The sequence below is a fragment of the Carassius carassius genome, chromosome 37, assembly GCF_963082965.1.
Source record: "Carassius carassius chromosome 37, fCarCar2.1, whole genome shotgun sequence".
Taxonomy (NCBI): Eukaryota; Metazoa; Chordata; class Actinopteri; order Cypriniformes; family Cyprinidae; genus Carassius; species Carassius carassius.
Genome location: NC_081791.1, coordinates 22,217,525 through 22,239,416, shown reverse-complemented (window position 1 = coordinate 22,239,416; position 21,892 = coordinate 22,217,525). Strand labels below are relative to the sequence as shown.

At 35.4% G+C, this 21,892-nt stretch overlaps 1 protein-coding gene across 4 annotated transcripts in view; it reads right to left on the bottom strand.

Annotated features, from left to right (window-relative positions):
* Positions 1-910: 910 nt before the first annotated feature.
* The window catches only part of LOC132118390 (inactive dipeptidyl peptidase 10), a 42,949-nt gene continuing 21,967 nt past the window's right edge, over positions 911-21,892 (bottom strand). For 2 of the 4 annotated variants that reach the window (XM_059528207.1, XM_059528208.1), the window contains exons 6-25: positions 15,804-15,856; positions 15,146-15,227; positions 14,297-14,417; positions 13,870-14,024; positions 13,608-13,705; positions 11,856-11,979; positions 9,364-9,408; positions 9,074-9,178; positions 8,192-8,283; positions 7,586-7,633; positions 6,419-6,537; positions 6,270-6,317; positions 5,460-5,558; positions 5,000-5,066; positions 4,146-4,340; positions 3,794-3,848; positions 2,895-2,994; positions 2,566-2,624; positions 2,236-2,308; positions 911-2,163 (exon numbers count right to left, since the gene is read on the bottom strand). In XM_059528207.1, coding sequence (XP_059384190.1) covers positions 1,940-2,163; positions 2,236-2,308; positions 2,566-2,624; positions 2,895-2,994; positions 3,794-3,848; positions 4,146-4,340; positions 5,000-5,066; positions 5,460-5,558; positions 6,270-6,317; positions 6,419-6,537; positions 7,586-7,633; positions 8,192-8,283; positions 9,074-9,178; positions 9,364-9,408; positions 11,856-11,979; positions 13,608-13,705; positions 13,870-14,024; positions 14,297-14,417; positions 15,146-15,227; positions 15,804-15,856 — 1,962 coding nt within the window. In that variant the 3' untranslated portion in view covers positions 911-1,939. Of the gene's footprint in view, positions 2,164-2,235; positions 2,309-2,565; positions 2,625-2,894; positions 2,995-3,793; positions 3,849-4,145; positions 4,341-4,999; positions 5,067-5,459; positions 5,559-6,269; positions 6,318-6,418; positions 6,538-7,585; positions 7,634-8,191; positions 8,284-9,073; positions 9,179-9,363; positions 9,409-11,855; positions 11,980-13,607; positions 13,706-13,869; positions 14,025-14,296; positions 14,418-15,145; positions 15,228-15,663; positions 15,696-15,803; positions 15,857-21,892 lie in introns of those variants that run through there. The other 2 variants (XM_059528209.1, XM_059528211.1) reach the window with 2 other exon arrangements.

Sequence of the window (21,892 nt, the reverse complement as noted above, 5' to 3'; positions counted from 1 at the left end):
GTTCCTGTGATGGCAAAGTTAATTTTCAACGGCTTCAGTGTCACATGACAACATTCTACTATCAATAAATAATATGTATTTTACAGTAGCCTTTACTGTCAATTTCGTTCACTTTAATATGTCCTTGCTAAATAAAAGTATTAATTTCTTTTATAATTTCTAGCCCTAACCGACCCCAAGTTTTTGAACAACAGTTTATCTATAAAAGCTTATAAGCAAAAACATGCTTTTTTGAACACTGTCTATTAAAGTACTCTGATTTTATCAACTGATAAACCAAAATTTACCATGGTAACAGACTTTTTTTGTCAAAAATATAAATGAACAAAACCCTGCATGAAGAACCTTACAGATAAACTTAAAAAAAATTTACTTAATGCACAAACTCCTTACTGCGCGTACTTAATGCGCAAAAAAGTCAATACTGAAAGGTTTGGTCACAGAGTATTTGGCACATTTGATCTGTAAACATGAAATTTGCATATACATGACAATGGCAGAAAAAATTGTGTTCGCCTGTCAGTTAAAGTAGTTAATCTCTGTGTGAAACTGTGTGCAGCAAGGCTCGACGTTTATAAAGAGATATGATGTATGCTGGAGACCTTATGAAGCATCTGTAAACTGCAGCATGCAGTGTGAGTCATTGATTGTGTACTCTTACAGCAAGGACAGCCCGTGTACTTACACCGCAATACTTTGGAGATGTTCAAAACTTGCTGTATGTGCACACTTTATGCAAATTCTACTTTTTTTTCACAAACTACTATTATGTTTGGCACAGAGATTATGAAAGAATCAGAATATACAGTACCATGCAGCCTGTTTGTCATGCATATAAAGAACCAGGTTCAAATGACATTTTGCAGTTTATATTCAATCAAATCAAATCTTCAATCTTCAAATCTTCAATCAAATCTTCCAGTATAGGCTATTGATAGATCAGATCTCTGGTCTTGTTGAGATTATCAGCCAATAACAATGTCCATAAGGCTGATTAACAGATGTGCTAGTTCAGTTTGCTGTCGATGAATAAGAAACAGTCTCTGTTTCCATTTTTTTTTCGTGAATTTTAAATAAATATTGTGTAAAATAGGCATTCATTTCATGTCAGCAATCTCATTTGTGTCCCATATCCCTGCAGCATCATATTATCCACCCTGCTTTTCTAAATATCAGCATCAGGTGCAGTGTTATTCAGTATTATTAACATAATATTACGGCATTTATTAATATTTTAAATGAGCTTTTAATTTGTATATGTTGTATATTAGTAGTTTTAGTAATTTGATGTGCTTTTTACCTTTTGAAATATTTATATTTAGCTTTAATTTATTTTTAGTATTAAAATTGTTTAATTTCTATTATTAAAATATTTGTTTTTTATAACTGCAACTTTTATTATTATTTCCATTAGTAGTCAAGGAAACATTTCTAATTTTCACTCAAGTTTTTACGTTTTTTTATGCAACCTAATATTTATTCTAATAAATAAATAAATAATAGTTTTAGTAAACAACAACACTGAATCTGTAAACCACTGGCATTTGTTCTATCTTTGAACACAGGGTGGCGCTGCAATATCAAGGCTGAGCAACATGCCTCTTTTACCCATTTTATACATAAACTGACTTGAGATGTTGATTGCATGGGATCCTTTAGACTTTATACCGTGCGTGATTTCCTTGAAAACTGTATGAACCAGAGCAGTTGTGTTTCATCTTCCAGGACGCTCAGGAAACATTGACGGTTGCAGTCTGAACAAAAACAAACAAATGAAAAACATCCCCAAATTGAGTTTGTGGTAAATACAGTGGCTGGTGACTTTGGTCCTCTTGATCTCCAATTTGCTCATTTTTTCCTTGGGTGAAATAACGCATCCTGAAGTTAGACACCAGTATCGGGCACCTCTGAGGACCGAGAGCGTACACAGTGGAAGAGATCACTCTTCCTCTTCGTCGTCCTCCTCTTCCTCCTCTATGGTGAGGAAGGGGTCGTATTTGAGGCAGTTTTGGAGGTAGTGAAGGAGTGTACGGTGCAGGTGTTGGTTGCTCCGCTCTTCTCTTAAGGAATGGCCTTCGTCTGGGTACAGCTGAAGGGTGTAGTTGGCCTCTACCTTCACCAGACGACTCAACAACTCGGCGCTGTGTTGGAAATGTACCCGTGCTAAACACACAAAAGTAAAACATGACTGTAAATCCACAAATGATGTATGTGAAGGATAATAATGAAACTAACCATCTGCAGTCCCGTGTACGAGGAGGAAGTTTTCATCTTTTAGCTTGTGAATGTCATCCAACAAAGACGCAACCTGCAAAGAAACAACATATTGGCATCTCAGTCACATAATACAGAAGAGTGTTTCAGAATGTAAAACGTGTTACTTTGTCGCAATGTAACTTTAAATTTCACTTTGTTTCTCATAACTTTGTGACAATATGACTTTATATTTAATATTGGAACTGTAATACAAATGTGCATTTGTGTCTTGTACTGAAAAAAAAAAAAGAAACTATTCTGTAACTCAATGCTCGATAATGAATTAAAAAGTTGATGCAAAAGGTCTACCATGTAGGAATGCTCCTCTTTAGCTGGAAGGCCTAGATATCTCTCTGAGAAAGCCGCACCTGAAAAACAAAGTTGAATCCATTTTTTTTTTACATATAAATGTGAAAAGAAGCTGTGGTGCACTTTACATTACACCAATCACATGGATACGCTTACAAATAAAGTAGTACCAGGATACTTATATACGATATGATATATACCATGGGACTGAATGATTACCATATCACACATCACGGTATTCTGAAGCACTCCAAGGCACTTCAAAGAATGTACTTCAAAGAATGTCCAAAAATATTGTTATTGCTCCATAGTGTGGAGCTGGAACTCACTATAGAGCTTGAAGTCTGTGATGGGAGCCATGACAGCGGCACATTTGAACATCTGATCGGTTGCCGTCAACATCTTCAAACTTAAATAGCCACCAAATCCCTGTGAGGACAAAAGAAGGCTGATGTCAGAGCTCTGCAACTGAAGACTAAATTCAAAGTACATATCCTAAGTGAGAATATGATGCAAGTCTACAAAGGGATTTTTTTGCTAAAAAGATGTTTATAAAAGTGATAGCCCACAAGAGGCAGAGCATTAAATCCATTTGACCATTTTTAAGTTGTTATTTGAAATGATGCAATACATAAACCCTCCTTAAACACTGTAAAAATCTATTTAATGCAAAACTTTAGGTGGTTTTAAGATGCTATTGTTCAATAAACAAAATTCTGAGGTTATTATTTAATGGTCTATACTTTTGTAACATAATTCATTTTACATTATTTCAATATATTTTTTTTAAAGAATTGTGTTTTAACAGTGGAATTACTAATGAAAAACTACATTACCCATGTTGCAGCAAGCAACAAACTGTATTCTCTCCCTCATTAAAGCCATTAAATGCACAGTTTTGTACCTTTGTCATTTTGTCCAATTTTAAATAATCTTCTGCTTCAAATGAAAGTTTGTAATGTTGTGATTCAACCCGTAGCTGGTTGACTTGGTTCATAGCTTATAATGCTTAAATGAAGACTTTTTTAAAAAACAATCCCTGTGGAAAAAAATGAATGAGAAAAAAAGACTTCCACAACCAACACATTGGAATAAGTGGGTGGATACAGCTGCACTTATTAGCCTTACTGTAGTTTCCAACTTGCATAAATCAGCTATTTAATCAAATGTGACTCATCCAATCAGACGTTAGAGCTTGAACTCTACATTTTCAGAATATCTATTTTACCTTTCCGTAAACAGCTATTCTTCTCCCATCAATGTATGGCAACTGCATTAACCATCTGAAGAAATGAAACATGAATTTCAGGTGGCATTTAGGAGTTATGATAAATGACTGGTTTTTATAAGCGGCCAACGTATCAACTCCGCAGAGACATAAACATCGCTTTTTTTGTTTTTGCCTTGAGCAAGAAGTAGGTTGAATTAAATTAGCCAAGCAAGTGTTCAACAAAAATATAAAAGAAATCCAAGCGTCTGCTTCAGAGCATAAAACATTTCCTAATCAGATATTTAGCGTGCAAAATGACTTTTCCATTATAGGTATTCTTCTTAATAACTGGAATAAGAGAATGACTCACTCCACTACTCCAAGCTTGTCTTTAATGCGAAGGGAACCCAGCTTGCGAGTGTCCAGGGTGCTGCTTTTCTGTCCCTGTGAGACTTGGCTTCTGCTGTCGATCCAGGCCAGTGCCACTCCATGCAGGCTGGATAAAACCTCCGGCCAGCCCAGGGCAAACTCCTCCGTTACCGACTGCCTCCCAGGAATACTGTCACTACAGGTGGAGAGAATGGATAGATGGAGGTGTTGACACATGTAGACATGTCTACATATCACATTGTCACATTGTAGATTAAAAAGACATCAGCACACTGATCTTCATTCTGTTAATGTGTTGGCACTTGCCAAACACTTCTTGCATCTCAATCGAGCTTGTGCATATTGTTTAATAATACTGCAGCATTCATAAATCATGTCGCCTAACCAACTACGGCCAGGGAGAGGAGAGTCTTAACTTGATTTGCATTTCCACAAGGAGATACTGCTGCTTGCAAGGCAGGAAAATAAGTTTTAGGCATTGGTTTGATGTACATGTGAAATGCTGAGCTGATCTGTCACCATCAGGACACTTAACATAGCTTTGCAGGTAGGTTTCTTGAAGCGTCTTGGAGACGTTTTCAACATTGTTAAGAAGAAATGTCTCTTAAGCAGCAAATCAGCATATTAGAATGATTTCTGCAGGATCATGTGATAATGAAGACTGGAGCAAATTATAGGAATAAACTATATTTTAAAATATATTCAAATAGAAACAGTTACATTCGAATAGAACCATTTGAATAACTCATTTTTACTTTATGCAGAAATGGGCAATACAATAATAATACAATGTTGGCTTACTAACAGTATTATAATGTGAGGGGAGACACTTACATGATAATAAGGAGAGAGTGCAGGTTTCCCTCGTACCCAGGAGGCAGGGACATCTTCAGATCTAGGTCTGTAATTATTCGCAAAGACAGTTAAAACAGAACAAACGGCCGTTTCTACTGTATCATACTCCAAGGAAGTCTGGGTACCATCTCATCAATATTCTAACCACTGGCAAATGAGCTCCCATGAGCCTCCTGGTTTTTAACAAACTCTCAGTAATACAAACACACAAACAAACACAGTCAAGGGACCTGATACAGTACATGTGCAATTTATATAGCTACACAGATGTCCACACACTCTGAAATAGGCTTCCCCTAATGGTACAGCTGTGAGGATCCAATTAACAAAACCGAAAACAAATATCTGATTGAATCTTACATCTAGTTGGCTTTGTAAAAGGTTGAACTCAGTTTATGCTGAAAGGAGGAATGTACAGTTACTTAAGAATTCTTTTTACCGCTGTTGTCAGAGGAAAGCGTCTGGAAAACTGTCTCTGAGAGCCTCTTGGTTTCAAGAGACATAGCGAGGAGGCTGTTGTCTTCCACCACTGTGTATCCTGCAAGAGCAGAACACAGACTTAATACATTTTTGGCATAAAACCAGAACAGTTCACCACCTAGGAGTATTTAAATATTAACACTGAAATAATGAATCTAGCAAGATAATAAAATTCAAGAGGATAGCTTGAAGCACTTTTTGATGTTTTAGAGCACACTCTCACTACAACAGACTCTGAAAATAATCACTGGAGTGCTTTCATTCTAATATATATACAATTTTTTTCTCAGAGTTATGTTGCCAGTTAAAGGTAAGTGAATAAAGTAGTGCTTGGGTGTTGCTTTGTGATTAATAGAGTTCTAGGTAGTTTATAGGTGGTCCTCTATGATATTATAGTCTAGATAAGATAAGATAAGATAAGATAAGATAAGATAAGATAAGATAAGATAAGATAAGATACGATACGATACGATACGATACAATATGATACGATACGATACGATACGATAACTGAAAACAGTTGTGCTGATTTTTTTTCTACTGTAACAAGTAGAAACATCTAGGATGAATTACACACTTTTAGGAATTCAAACAATCTCATAATCTTAAGTACGAACAATAATAAAAGTCATATTTGCTTTTATTATTATATGCTGCAAGTACTTAATGCAGCAAACTATAACTCTACAAAAAATGTTTTTTGTTGACCCAATTGTATTAGCAATTAAAATTTAACAGTTTGAAATCAGAACATTTTAATTCTACTTACGGGAAGGGTCACTTGTGCTGTGAATGGTTACCTTTGGGACACCTGGGCCTGCAAAAGTATGACAGAGATGAGAAACATCTTTTTTTGACAGAGATGAGAATGTCTAAGTGTGTGATCTCATTTTTGCATGAGATACAGTGTTATCTTACCCAAGCAATAGAGGGTAAAGTATGTCTGATTGGGACTGAAGTCTGCTTTAAAGAAGCTGCATCGCTCAAACAGGTTGCATGTCAGACACTGGCGATGAAACACTCCTCCGAGCTCCACGCTAGGCAACAAGCAAGCATCGCATTATTTTTACACAATTCATTATCAATGCCGATGCAATCAAACTTTAAATCCACCCTTTTTTTTTTCTTTCCAAACCTCTCTGACTTTTTTTTGACCACACATAGTGATCAGGATTGTCAAAATGAGATTTAACAATCTAAGCTTAAAACTAAACTCTTGACAGCCCACTGTCTAAAGAGCAGCATGAACATTGACATTTCTCATTTTTGCATTCACAGAAGAAAGTGAGAAAAAGTTATAGAAGAACATCAGTCATAAATTATAAATGCCTTGACTGTCACTTTGATCAAAAGAATGCATCTCTGATGAATAAAAAATAACTTATTTATATAAATAAACAATAGTATATAATTTGGGCTGAACTGTCCCTACAAATTCCAGTGCATTAATACACACACACACACGCACACACATGCTGATCTTTCGTTAAGCCCAATGCTTGACCTTTGCACTTTCACCATATTGCTCGGATAGTCACAATAAAAAATCTAGTGTCCCACAGAGAGCAAGTGAGAGACTTAAAGCATTAATCAAGGGTTAGAGAACACCCTTTAAATCGTTGTGAGGTGCAGCACCTCCCCCTCTGCCCGTCTCCTTTTCAACCTTCTCTATCTCTCTCTGACTCGCTCTCTCTCTCTCTCCTAAGCTGCTGTTCTGTTAAATGAATTAGCTGGGCTTCTTGCCTGGAGCTCACTAGAGGGGGAAAAAAAAGTATATTGGCTTTTCACAAATGTCCCTGAAACACATCTCAGACGTAGACTGGAAGGATTTAATTGATTACAACACAAGTCATCGATGCACATATGTACTCAGAAACTGGGATGTCAATGCGCAAACAGAATATTAACATGTAATAATCAACATATGGAGAAAATGAAATAAAATACAACAGGGTGTGCAAATGCTGTCAGACTTATTTAGATGCAAATGCACAGCACGGCATGAGAGGCGCAGAATTCCTAGACAGTGATGATAAAATACTCAATTACAGCTTAAAAGGCGTATCGGTTCAGGACAGAACCCACCTGTATAAGTGTCTGCTCTGCCGCGACTCCTCCGTACTCAGAAAATAGCTACAGGGGAAAGTCACATTAAGAAAATCTGAAAAGGTTTTTGAGTTGCTATTTGCAGACAGTCATTTATCCTCATATAATAGAGTCTACTTCCACATACGACCTGCATACTAAGTAGGTTTGTAGCGGTTACACATGAAAAGTAGGGAAGTCAGTGACGTGCATTCATTTCTGTCAGTACCAGATTAATTGGAAGTCATTGATTTTCCTAAACTTTGATTTGAGCTATAGAGCTGACTACTTATAAATATATATATATATATATATATATATATAAATTTTTTTTTTTTTTTTTTATCTGTAAAGCTATGGATTCTGAGATGGTTATTGAAGAGGGTTTGTTTAATGTGGTTTCAATTAGAGAACAAAGCTGGAGAGAAAATGTCAGCATTAAATTACTGTATTCATTTGAATTAAGTGCCATCTTTGGATCAATAGGCATAAATAATTCAATAATTACTCATATTAGGTAGTTCGGTTGACTATGAGATGCTTTACGACACAGTCTTGAGGCTTTCGAGGTGAAACGGTTTGCTCATAAAATTCGCTCTGTCATACATTTTATCGTTCTCCTCGTCAAGGGCGCACAGTGAGGTTACATCCCAGTTCCCTGATGTTAGAAAGCGAGGAGAAACCGAAGGAGTGGAAGTCTGAAGAAAAAGAAAGAGGAATAGAAAGGCTAGATAAAAAGTTATAATGGAAGAGGCAAGTTATAAAGCAAAGCAGTGGACAGGAAGATAAGAAAACAATACATTTTAGCATCAGATTGCAAATAAAGAAAATAACAGTTATAATTAATATATTTATATAAAATATAATATTCATTTAAAAATGAGAAATAAAATAAATATTATTACTAAGAACTATTAAATGTATGTATACATACCTGACTTGAAGAATTTTTTTGTATTTTAAATATTTAGATAAAATGATGAAATAAAAATTATATATAATATTATTTATATTATTATAATTAGTAGTAGTACCAGTAGTAATATATATATATATATATATATATATATATATAAAATATTTGTATCATTTTATTATTAGAGATTTTTTATCTCTTATTTAGGAACATAAGAACACATCATGACGTGTTACTTCAAGCTAATGATATAAACGTGTAAATGACTTTGAATAAAGCAGACAGAAATCTTAATTAAGAGCTAGTGCACCTGAAAACCTAACTATTTATTCAAATCCATAGTCTAACATTTCAATAAAGAGAAAGACTTTACAATGCAATGGAGAGAAACACTTCAGAGGATACACTGATAAACAATACAGGATAAACAGTACAGAGGAGTTCAAAATCATCCCACAAGTTCATAAAAATCACATATAAGCTGTGTACTTCAGGTTTCTTATCACAAAGTTTATGAGGACATCTAATTTCATTGTGCATAACACGAGTGCGAAATTATTCCACCCACAGACCTGAGCGGGGAGGCTGGCGATGTGGTGAAACTCCCCACGGGCTCCTTGCTTGGCAGGCAGGATGAGGTAAAACAGGGAACCATCTGCTGTGAACAACGGCTCCTCCTGTAGGACAAGCCACCATCAATATACTTTCCTCCAACAGATCAACGAGAGACGACAACATTTTGATGCAATTCATTTCTGGCCAAGGTGGATGCAGCTTTTAGGAACCGAGGAACGCAGCCTGAGAATTGATTACATGCCTCCCTGGAGAGAGTGAAAAAGAGATTGAGAGAGGCTGAACTTACCTGCCGCTGGTTGTTGTGCCAGAAGTCCATCGCCATTTGGTGCCTCTGAAGATTAAAGATGTTTTAAAAGGATTAGACATCTCATATATTATAAGTAAAATATGTGCTTAAATCATTTGTTCTCTTCTGCCTGCCAGGGAGAGTTGTACATCATAACAAACTCCACGGCTAATGCAGAGTTTCAGTCAATCCATCATTCTCATTGGCATCGCATTTTATCTGCAGTTTAGATGTGCTGTCAGGAACTTCCAGAGTTCTACATCTATGCCATTAGACTGTTCTAAGTCAACCTTATTTAAGATATAAGCTACATATTTCCTCTATTTTTACATTTAGATGCCTTCTGCCTTCAAATATAAATTATTCATATTGTGCAATATAATTTTGTTATGCCGAAATTACATTGTAGCAGTTAAAATAGCTGCTTTTTAGTTTTTAGTTTGTTTCATTTTTGATTATTTAGACTAATAATATATGGAATATGAATATAAGCCATTTATCAGCCCGCATCTTCAACGGCTAGAGTTCCTGAATTATTTTCACAATCATTTTATCTATAAAGATGTAAAAAAAAATCATAAAAACAAGACAAATCAGTCAGCTTTCAGGTCAATCATAACATTATATCTACACTACCATTCAAAAGAAAGAAAACACGTATCTGACAGTAATGGCATTTATGCTTTTTAACTTTCTATTCATAAATGAATCCTAAAAAGTATACAGAAAAACGGTTTCAAAGAATCAATATAAATAATAAGTAGGGATGTGCAGATCTGATCACGTGATCGGAAATCGGCCCGATCGCGTGGTTTCAGACTCGATCGGAATCGGACGTTACCTCCCGATCAGGACTCGGATATATATATATTCTCATTAATTTTTAACACATCTTTTGTTATGCGGTGGCACAGAGTTAGACCCTTTTGACTCCACACAGAAACCGCGACGCGTGCGGCATGACATCACTTTGTTTTCAAGAGCTGGTGTGAATAAATATAGATTCAAACTCAAAGAGACATGATAGTTTGCGCATGACCTGATATTTCATTCGGACTCCGGATACAGCGAGATGAACATCACAGAGCTCTAAACTCTCATGCAGTGTGTGTTTCATTCATACTCGAAGCCGGAACGCGCTCTCGCGCTGATATCAGGAAATTCCTAAAATGGACAAAAGCGTCCAGCTATGCTGTGGTGCTCACAGGAAAACAGAAACTTATGCAAACACAAAGACGTTTGTAGTATATAATCATTATTATTTGTTATTGTCCAGCATTTATAGATTTCTAAGCCAATTAAAAGCTAGAAATTAGAGAAAAATTAAAGTTGCCTATACTACCAGTCAGAAGTTTTTGAACAGTAAGCTTGTTAATGTTTTTTTTTTTTTTTTAAAGAAGTCCCTTCTATTCACCAAGCCTGCATTTATTTGATCCAAAGTACAGCAAAACAGTAAGATTTTTAAATATTTTTACTAGCCTATTTAAAATAGCTGTTTTATATTTGAATATATTTCAAAATGTAATTTATTGAACATCCTGGATCTGTTTTTTCGCTCTTCTTTATGTATTATAGAAGTATCGGATCGGGACTCGGTATCGGCAGATACTCAAAATCAAATGACTCGGACTCGAGGACAAAAAATCCTGATCGGGACATCCCTAATAATAAGTAATTGTTTACTGATCACCAAATCAGCATATTAAAATGATATCTGAAGCATCATGTGATACTGAAGACTGGAGTAATAATACTGAAAATTGAGCTTTGCATCACTGAAATAAATTACATTTTGAAATACATAAAATTTTACAATATTACTGCTTACTGTACTTTTGATGAAATAAATGCAGCCTTGGTGAGCATGAGAGACTTTTTCAAAAACCCCAACCCCAAAATTTTCAACAGTAGAGTATAATATTTTGCATATAATATTACATATAAAAATGCTATTGATTCAAATTTGTATAGATTTCAAAGTAGTTTGTATGGATAATTTTTTTTTTTTTTGATTAAGCTAAAAATCACTTAATAAATGACTTGTGGCATTGACAGAATCATCTATCATCCCTTAACAAACATAAAGCGCATAGTCTTGAGAGGTTTATACATTACTGTTAAAAATCAATTTCTCTATGGAGAAAATGAATGGGATTTTTACTTTCAGAACCTGACAGTTGCGCTCTGTTGTGTATTTCAGCACAGCTCCCAGTGCCTTCAATTATAATAAAGCACTGTTGACAGATTTGTTGACACACAGAGTGTAGAAATCACACAAGGACAGAAGACGCTCCTGTCATTCACAAGCACATACATACAGAGGGAGTCATCTTTAGGCATTAAAACAGGCTGCACATTAAAACTGAGGCTTAAGTAAAGCCGAGTAAGGCTGAGCCAGCAGAAGACAAGAAAGAAATGAGATCCCAATCGATGAACACTTTTCAGGTAAAGATAACCAGTGTGCTGCAGTGGATGAGCTGGTAACCCCTCACCTCTGAGCAGGCTCCTGTTGTAGCCTCACACACACACAGCACAGACTGGTTCTGGACCCGGTTTAACCAGCGCACAGCCAGACGCGTGCTGCTTATCCAGCTCACCATAGAGATGTAGCTCTCTCTAGAGAAAGAGGAGTAAAAAAAGACAAGACAGAAACAGAATGAGAGAATACTGTGCATTCATAATCACAACTTTGATTTGCCTTCCACAATATGGAAGTCAATGGGACCCAAAACTATTTGGTTACCATTGTTCTTCAAAATGAAGAGGACATACGGGTGAATATAAATGACAGAATTTATATTATATGCCTTTAAGGTCACTAGAGTATTGTGAAGTTAACTTAAAAATATGCAAAGTGAAGACGTATTGATATATTATAAATAAGTTTAGAAAACAATTACTAGACTTTCTGAACTGATATCTTGGCCTGTGTAATCACTTTAATGTCTCCCGTGTAAATTCCAATTTTTAGTTGGTTAAATTCCTTTTTTATATTAGCATTTAGTCACCTAGCAAACAGTTTTATCCAAATCAGCTTGCAATGAGGAACATTACAACAAATATTACAGCCATGCTTTATGTTTGTTAACACATTGTGATGTTTAATGCTGCTATTTTGGCTAGGTCTCTGTAACAAAATGAGACTTTAAGCTCAAGGGGCTAACCTTGTAAAATAAAGGTTTAATTAAATCACGCTCTGGGGACGATTTTTCACCAGGAGGAACTGAAAAGCCGATTACAATCAAGGCCAAAAATCAGCCTGAAAGCTAGGCTCGGAGAGAAGATTCATTTTCCAGCAAGACAAAGACTCAAAGGACACAGCAAAAACAATGAAAAATGGCTTAAATAGAGAAGGTTGGTATTCTGGAGCCGCACAGCCTGAGCCCAGACTTGAATCCAATTGAAAATCAGCAGTACGACCTGAAATTGCTGTCCACCGGCATTCTCCATCTAATCTGGCAGAGCAGAAGCATATTTGTGCTGAAGAATGGCCAATAATTCTGCAATCTAAACGCGGAAAGCTCACGCTGAGAAACCCAGGATGATGCAGGCTGTACTTTTTGCTATGGGACTATGTGCAAAGTATTAAAGGGGGCTGGGGAAAACATTAAAAAATCATTATTAAAAAAATTAACTATTAACTGCAACACTTTATCATTGCAAATGTAATAAAAACTTCAGTGAGTAACATCAAACCCCTCTCAATAATCTATTGGTTAATGTTGCCTCAAAGCAGCATTCCCATTTTCTTCAGTTTGTAAATGCGTGATGTATTTCAAATCTCAATAAAAGGTTTAATAATGAAGGAATTACTTTGAATAAACTACTTAAATCCTTATTTTTGTCGCACTACATCCATTTTTTTCAAGACTTATTCTGGCATTATGCACAATGCTGAGACAGTTCTCTCTCATAAAAGCATCTGTTCATATTGCTCATCCATTAAAAACATAACTCACATTTGTTAGAGACTAAACTTAATTTTAAAGCATTCAGTCATAAATTATTTGCATATCATGAATTGCGTAAACGTGTTTGTTGCCTAAAACCGACACTGCGACAGTGAAATGAATACAAATTGTTTGCAATGTTTTCAACAATATAAAAAGTTTGTGTTTAATAATACATGCAATAGACAGTTAAGAGGCATTTCGACCATGTTTTTAGAAGGATATTACAAATTAACACCTCTATATCTTCATCTGCGCAATTGTGAACACACAATGATAAAAGATAAACTTCACCTGCTCTTGTGGGAGTCTGGAGGAATCATCTCTAATGTGTGTGCTGGACCATATAAATTCACCACAAACAGACTGACTGATGGGATTCTGGAACCCGCCTGTACACAGCAAATTATTTTAACTTAGTCTAAATGCTCTTGCGGTCTATAAAGAGTGCATTTATTTGCATTCATGATTCAACTTTTTCTGTGATATTGAATTCATTTTGAGGTTATTTCGTCTTGTAAAACAAAATAGTTGACTACATGTCCACTGTTCTTACCTTCGGATACGGGTAGAGGACATTAGAAGGGTAGATCCCGCCCAGGAAGTGATGAATCTCCATAAAAGGAGTTGCTGAGTTGTTAATAGACAGATACGCCAGGCGTGCGCCGTCTTTGGCCCACCAGAACGCAGGGTACTTCAGAAGTATCTCCTCTAAATTTTAATAAGGTAAGACAGAAATGAAATTTTGATGAGGCTAATTAACCCATACGTAGACCTACGCTGATTATCATAAATCTCTTTTACCTAGCTCATTGTGAATTTATGAGACCAAGAGAGATAATAGTCTCTTTGTGAATACTGCAATGTCTTCAAGGGTTTGTCAAAATTGTCTCAAAGAAACACATGAAATTAAAGCTACTCATTAAAGTGACGGACTGCAGTGAGAGTGTTTTGAAGGGGACAACACAGCCGAGATCACTGACCCTCATAGGTCCAATCAGACAGTCCATTAACCACCATTCCGTTTCTGCCCGTGGCTGTCAGACGCATGGCTTTGCTAGAAACATCTGGCTTGTAGTAGATGTCATTTTCAAAGACATAGACCTGGAGTCAACAAAGAGACATTATATAGAGAGATGAAGCCCAGTGATATTATATATAATGTTTATAATATAATGTTTATAAAGATATTGAGAAATTAAGAGGGCTGAGTGCATATAAACAATTCAAATCACAGTTTGATCATTATTTTAATGCTATGGTCAATATTAAATTCGTATAATATATTGTCTGAAGAAATAAATACAAATAAAAAAACACTCAAATCTGGAAAATCAAAACTTTTAAATGCTACTAGTGAATTTAGCCTTCAAATCATTATATACAATATGAAAATGGATATTCATTTTGAGATTTGTTATGCACAATTTAATTATTTTTTAATAATTAAATATACTGATAATTTAAAAAAAAACTAATATCAGCCAATGACCTATGATTTTCAAGTCTGATAAATTAATGAATGAATTTAAATAAAAGAAAAGATATTTTTATTTAATGTGATTGAACTTAATTAAAGAAGCAAATGTTATGAGGTCATGTGACAAATAAGTGAAACAGTTTACCAACATTTGCCATTTTTGTTAAGTTTAAGCCATACTACTAAAATACCTATACAATACTATATACAATAGTATATCAATGATACTAAAATAAGCAGTATTCAGTAAGTTTAAGCTAGTATTCCATTCTGAACACAACCTCAAAGTTCATTTAAAGGAAGCTCACTATAGAAAAATAGAAAAAAAGATGGACGGTGGGTTCATCCTCACCAGCTGGTTCCCTTGAGGTCCCCATGCTGCATACTGAAGTACAGATGTATCCTCCTCTGATGGGGTGAGGTCTGTAATCTCCCTAAGATAAGTACACATAAACACACGCACCAAGATTGAACAAGATTGAATTACAACTTCACACGCATTTGAAGCACTACACGGAACAAATTCGCCAGGTTCTGGGTCATTTTTAGAGTGCTTGAAAGGGCTCGTAAAAACAGCACGATGCAGATGCAGAGTTAATACAAAATGAAAGTGAAGTATACAGAGAGCCAGGGGTCTGGTCATGCAATGAAACCACAGTTAAGGCTAAATGATCTGAGAATTCTGCCAAAACAAGCAAATGGGCTTCAAGACATTTGTTTCACTGCTGTTTCACAACCACAAGCAAAAAATCTCAAGCTTTTATCAACAAACAGAACATAGCAAATCCTCGTCAGGGCATTCAATAAATTGCAAGTTAGTGTAAAAACATTTTATCCAGCAGAACCTGTCAACTCCAGAACAAAAAGTACCTTTCCATACTTTTAAATATTCAATGCCTGATGGATAACACTGGATAAAAGCACAAACGCTGAAGGACCTCTGGACTGGTTTTTGGTTGTGCACATGCCCAGTGCAGGCCATGCAGAGAGGGACCTCTGTCTCTACCTACCCGCTGGCCACTGTGAAGATTGCAAAGGATGCTGTGAAGGACTGTGAGAATACCTGGAAAGGGGCAGAGGACATGGTAGATCCCTAAATTGTATACATGTTTATGTACGGAACTGCATACTACCACAATACTCTTTCTGTAGTACACTCTTAAAAATAAAGGCTGTTTTTGCAGTAATGTCATAGAAGAACCATTTTTGGTTCCCAAAAGAACCTTTCAGTGAACATTTCCTAAAAGAACCATTTTGAAGAACATTTTAAAAATCAAAAGAACCTTTATCGACTATAAAGAACCTTTTTCTGCCTTTGAAAGGTTCCGTGTATACCAATAAAGAAACTTTATTTTTAAGAGTGTATGTCTATTGTAGTCACATTTAAATTTACAGTATGCATTTGAAATTTCAGGATTTCGTACTTAACTTGCCAAATTGTGCAGTATGACAATGCATTGCAATGCGCTCAACTTGCTCTTCTATTTCAAGGGTGAAGTTTGCTTGGCGTCGATTAGATTTTGTTGCATTTTTGAAAGAAGCATTTATTTGATCAAAACAACAGTAAATACTGTACAGTAATACTGTAAAATATTATTACAGTTTTCTGTGTAAATATGTTACCCTAGGCCACAAAACCAGTCATAAGGGTCAGTTTTTTTTCTAATTGAGATTTATACATCTAAATATGTATTCAGTTGATGTATGGTTTGTTAGGATCGGACAATATTTGGCCGAGATACAACTATTTGAAAATCTGGAATCTAAGGGTGCAAAAAAAAACACAATATTGAGAAAATCACCTTTAAATTTGTCTAAATGAAGTACTTAGCAATGGATATTACTAATCAAAAATTCAGTTTTTATAAATCTACAGTAGGTAATTTGCAAAATATCTTCATGGAACATGATCTTTACTTAATATCCTAATGATTTTTGACATAAAAGAAAAAATTATAATTTTGACCCATGCAATGTATTGTTGGCCATTGCTACAAACATGCTACTTATGACATATATTTAAAATCTAATTTATTAATGTAATGCAAAGCTGAATTTTCAGCAGCCATTACTCCATTCTTCACTGTCACATGATCCTTTAGAAATAATTCTAATTTGCTGCTCAAGAAACAATTCTTATTATCAAGGTTAAAACAGCTGGGGTGCTTGATATTTTTGTCAAAACTGAAATGCATTTTTATTTTTCAGGATTTTTTGATTAATAGAATTGATCAATTTAAAAATAACAACAACTTAATGCATCATTGCTAAATTAAATTCCTTTATTTTCTTTAATTATTGAAAATAAATTTTTAAACATGCAATATAGTGAGGCCGTGTGAGAATAATGTAGTCCAATGCTATTTATTTATTTTTTTATTTGTAAAAAAGGAGCCTGTATAATTCTATCATAATATTTTAAACAATAGTCTAGGTACGTATACTGTGTAGTATGCAGTATGCTTGTATTCCATTCTGAACAAAGCACGCATTCACATTCAGTTTGCAGCACTCATAATCTCTTTGATTCTCTCACTGCATGACAACACAACTGTGGATTCTGGTTAATGGTTCATTTCAATTTCAATTTCAAGCTTCATTCAGCTGATTCATCTGAGGAGCACTGTGAACAAAAGAAGCAATTCTGTAGAAAACATTAGAATTTATTTCACAATCAGTAGCTGGAAGGGAAACGGGAGGCTTGACTCTTAATCAGAACAGTACATCACACGTATGGGGTCATACGACAGAATGATAGCGGCATATGCCCCGTCTCAACCAGTATGATCATTGGGGTCAATATCCTTCAAAAAAACAAAAAAAACTCCAATCGATTAGTCCTTTGGGCCTCTGAGGACAATTGTGCATTTTGGCAATAAGGTAGGATATGATTTTACAATGTATTGGCTTTATGAATGATTAGTGGAAAATTAGATGTATTGATTGCTGCAGCATCAGAACAGAACGCAGAGTGACGACAAGCTTCAAACTGCACTCGTTTCCCAAAAACCTAATAGGATTGAAAGTCATGCCCTGCACTGCATACTAAAAACAGAACAGCTGACTGTCGCACTGTCTTATACTGTTCAGCAGTGATGGTAAACTTTTATTTCATTAGGATGAATGTATGAGGTCAGTAAGAAAAGGATGCATTAAATTGATCAAAAGGATGCATTAAATAGATCACAGTTAAAAACAAACGTTTACTGAGCTCCAAATCTACATATTAGAATGATTTATGAAGATTGTGAGACACTGAAGACTGCTTAAATTGTAATTATATATTAATTAGTAGAAAATAATTTTTCTGTATTTTTTTTTTTTAAATCAGCCATGGTAAGCATAAGAAACTTCTTTCTAAAACATTTAAAATCTTACCGACCCCAAGCTTTTGTACAGTATTGCATCTCAGTTTTAGCACATTTTTCTCTGAGCATAAAAGACTGTATGTGTGTTGATTATAGGAAAAAAAAGATTGTGGTTTCCTGCCGTGAGTCATAAATCCTCTTTTTGCAAGGATTCACAAAATTAATATCCATACGGTAAACAGTGGAAGAAATATTGCCAACGTTGGAATCTGCATCATTGTGACACTGGCATAGTAATCGCACTAATTTGCTCAACAACACTGAGCGTGGTACTGATGCCCACACAATTCTCAGTGACAAAAGTGGAAGATCTGCCCTAGTTTGCCTTCGCGCCTGCCTTTTTCCCATTCGTTCGGTTCTCTGTTCTCGCTGACTGTAAAATCTTTTGATTCATGCTCATCACAACACGTCCTCCTCTGCACTTTCAGTCTCAGGTTGCCCTGGTTCACAAAATGCGTACCTCTTCATTTCTGAATCTCTGTGGATGCTTTTGCTTTATTCCTTTAACTTTGACTTCCTTCCTCCTTGGCTGTAACCAAAAAAATGAAATATCTGTCATCATTCACTCAGCCTCATGTCACTGCAAAATGCGAATGACTTGCTTTTCCCAGTTTTTTCCAGCTGCTTCTTCTATGCAATCACAATAACCCAAGCTTTCAAGATCTGAATAAAGATACACAAAAATCAAAAAGCATTTTAAAGCATTCCCCAAAAAGCATTTTTAACCTAAGAAGATCATAGTGACCATTGGTGCCAAGCATTGGTGGTTTTGATGATCTACTTTTGGGAAACCCAGCCAAGACCATTTTAGTGAACCAGATCAACCAATACATCTGACTCAAAAGCCATTCTCATATCAGATATTACTATTTCTCTAATGAACTCGAATGTGCCAATATTAGGCGTGGTGTTGGCGCAGTGGATAAGACACATGCCTTTGGTGTGAGAGACCCGGGTTTGAATCCACTGTGGGACACCAATGTGTCCCTGAGCAAGACACTTAACCCCTAGTTGCTCCAGAGGTGTGTGACCTCTGACATATATAGCAATTGTAAGTTGCTTTGGATAAAAGCGTCAGCTAAATGAAAAAAAAAATGAATGCAGGTGTCAAGGTATTAATGTGTTTAGTAAATAACGACTTTTGGTCTGTTTCTTACACAAAAGCTATCATATGATTTCAGATGACATGAAATAAAGAGTATGAGTCATATGAAATATTTCTGTGATGCTTTTAGAAGTTCAAAAGCCTTCTTTTGTGTTCTACAGAAGAAAGAAAGCCATACAGGTTTGGAATGACATGTGGGCGAGTAAAAGATGACGCTATCTTGTCTTTAGCTGAATTATTTTTTTACATTTCACATTTCCTATATTTCAGTGTCTCAGTATCTTTTGATTTGGCTCAGATGATCCCTCATGCTGTCTCTGGCAATTTCTAATTCACTCTTTCAATACATATTTCACCTTCGTTTCCTTTACAACACTCGCCTTACTTCCCTTCTTTCCCTTTTCCATTTTCTTTCTTCCCTTGCAATTTCACTATACTATTCTGGTGTCCCCTTCTATATTTTCCTATCTCCCTCTTTCCCTATCTCCCAGTTTGCTTTGCAATCTCTCCGCTTTTCCATTCACACATCCCATTCATCCTGTCTCTATGATTGATTTCGATTGGACAGCGTGATCTAAGGGTGACTGCAGATCATATAATTTTTATTCTCATCTTCGTCAGTCCCCGTAATCCCCCCTCCCCACCCCGTGTGCTCTCAGTTCAGTTACTTGAGCCACAAACTGCCTCAGTCAGCACATAATCTCTAGAGATAGAGGAAGAGAGACAGCGACAGTGACTAGAAGAGCTGGAGAACTAACAGAGAAATCCTGTGTTTCCCTGCAGATGTGACCACACAGATTGGCATCATTCATCCTGTAAAACAGAAACCAATATCAAAAGAAAGAAATGATAAATTACTGTTTTAGGACCTACAATTTTTTGTATTATGACCATTTTTTCATGACAATTCAGCATATTTTTTTCCTAATTCTCAAGCAAAGCAAAGCCAAAGAAACTGAAATATGTAAAATATCATATTTATTATTTAAATGGTCAATTATTGCTTTGTATGAAATGTCCTTGTAGCATTTGTTGCATTGGATTATACCTTTTCACTGTTATAAGACAATAACAGCACATGAGCAGTTCTAATCAAGCTACAGTTGGGTCAAGCTAAAGTCTACAGAATTAAACTCACGTGTGTGTCACTAAGTGTTTTAAAAAGTTAATTATTGTTTTAGTCCAAATTAAGCTTCAAGTTAACATATACAGTGTCTAAACCACATCACAATTTGCTTCCATTATATGAAATGCTACTTCAGTAGCCACTTTTTTCCTCTGACTATCCGAAATAAACTGATTTCATTTATAAATATCATGTATATGAATTATGAATTGCTAAAATTATTTTTATGCATTTCTTAATTTGCTATTTTAAAAAAAAAACATGCTAAATCAGTTTAATAAATAATAAAACATGTATATATATAGTACAACATTTTCTTTTTACTGCCTCTTAATTGGGTTGCTTAATCAAGGACACTGAGTAATGTAAATTATAAAAAAATAAAAATATAATTCACCATTGTAAAAATTTTGAAAATAAGGTAGTGCTTGTCTCAAAATTTATGTCACTTTGCAAGCAATCAATAATAGATTTAAACTATGCATTACTTGATATTTTACTTGTGCAAAGGAAAACTATATATTTTTTCTTTATGATTTTGGGATGAAATGTCATTCACTAGACTGCGCCACATTACATTTCGATACAAACACACAATACAGAGCCTAATGTAATCAGCAACAAAATACAATATTCACAAGAGAAGTTGATAGAGAGAGAGAGTGCGAATGCAACTCAGGAGTGAGAATATGAATTTTACTGTCATTGTTTTCACTCATTGCCTGTTTTTTCTTCGTTACCCTGTTTTTTTTTTCTATTACTCATATCTATGCCCAGTTTCATCGAGAACACCACTGCAGAGATGATTATTTTCTGAAAAGGAGGTTCGGCAGGGGGATAAGAACTACAGATTGCTGTGGTTGCTCAGACAAATAGCCTACAAGTTGTTTATTTTCAGTCTGTTAGTAAAACCTGCTGTAATCGCAAAGGCTTGCACCAGTGTGATGCTCATTACAATTCAGAGCCAAGCAGCTCCTCTCCTCTGTTTCCACCTCTCCCACTGCCTGTCTGTATCCCTCCTTCTTTCTTTCTGTACACCCCAGCTCCTCTGTGTTAGAATATTCTATTCCTTCCACGTTTGCTGTTGATCGTAGCAGCGTTCAGTGTTGAACATGCTGCAGAATTATGGACGATGTAAGTGGTCTCTTCTGCCTGTCTGAATAGATTTTGTCCATTCCACTAGATAAAAGATGTAGTTCACTCTCCTAACAATGGCGTACAAAAACGCACGTACAATCAATATGTGCACATCAAATTTCACAAACAATTACAAAGAAATGTCAAGTAATACACTGTGAAATTTTAGTAGAAAAAACTAAATCTTTTCGATTTACAACTTTGACACTCTTCAAATTGCATAACATTATTGTGATATCTTCCTCTAGATAATAAGATATTAAAAATAGCATTTCTGATGATCCTTTTGTAGCAGTTCCTGCATAATAACTAAAAGAGCATAGGTTCTTAAATATAATAAGTTATGTGACGTTTAAAGGGCAT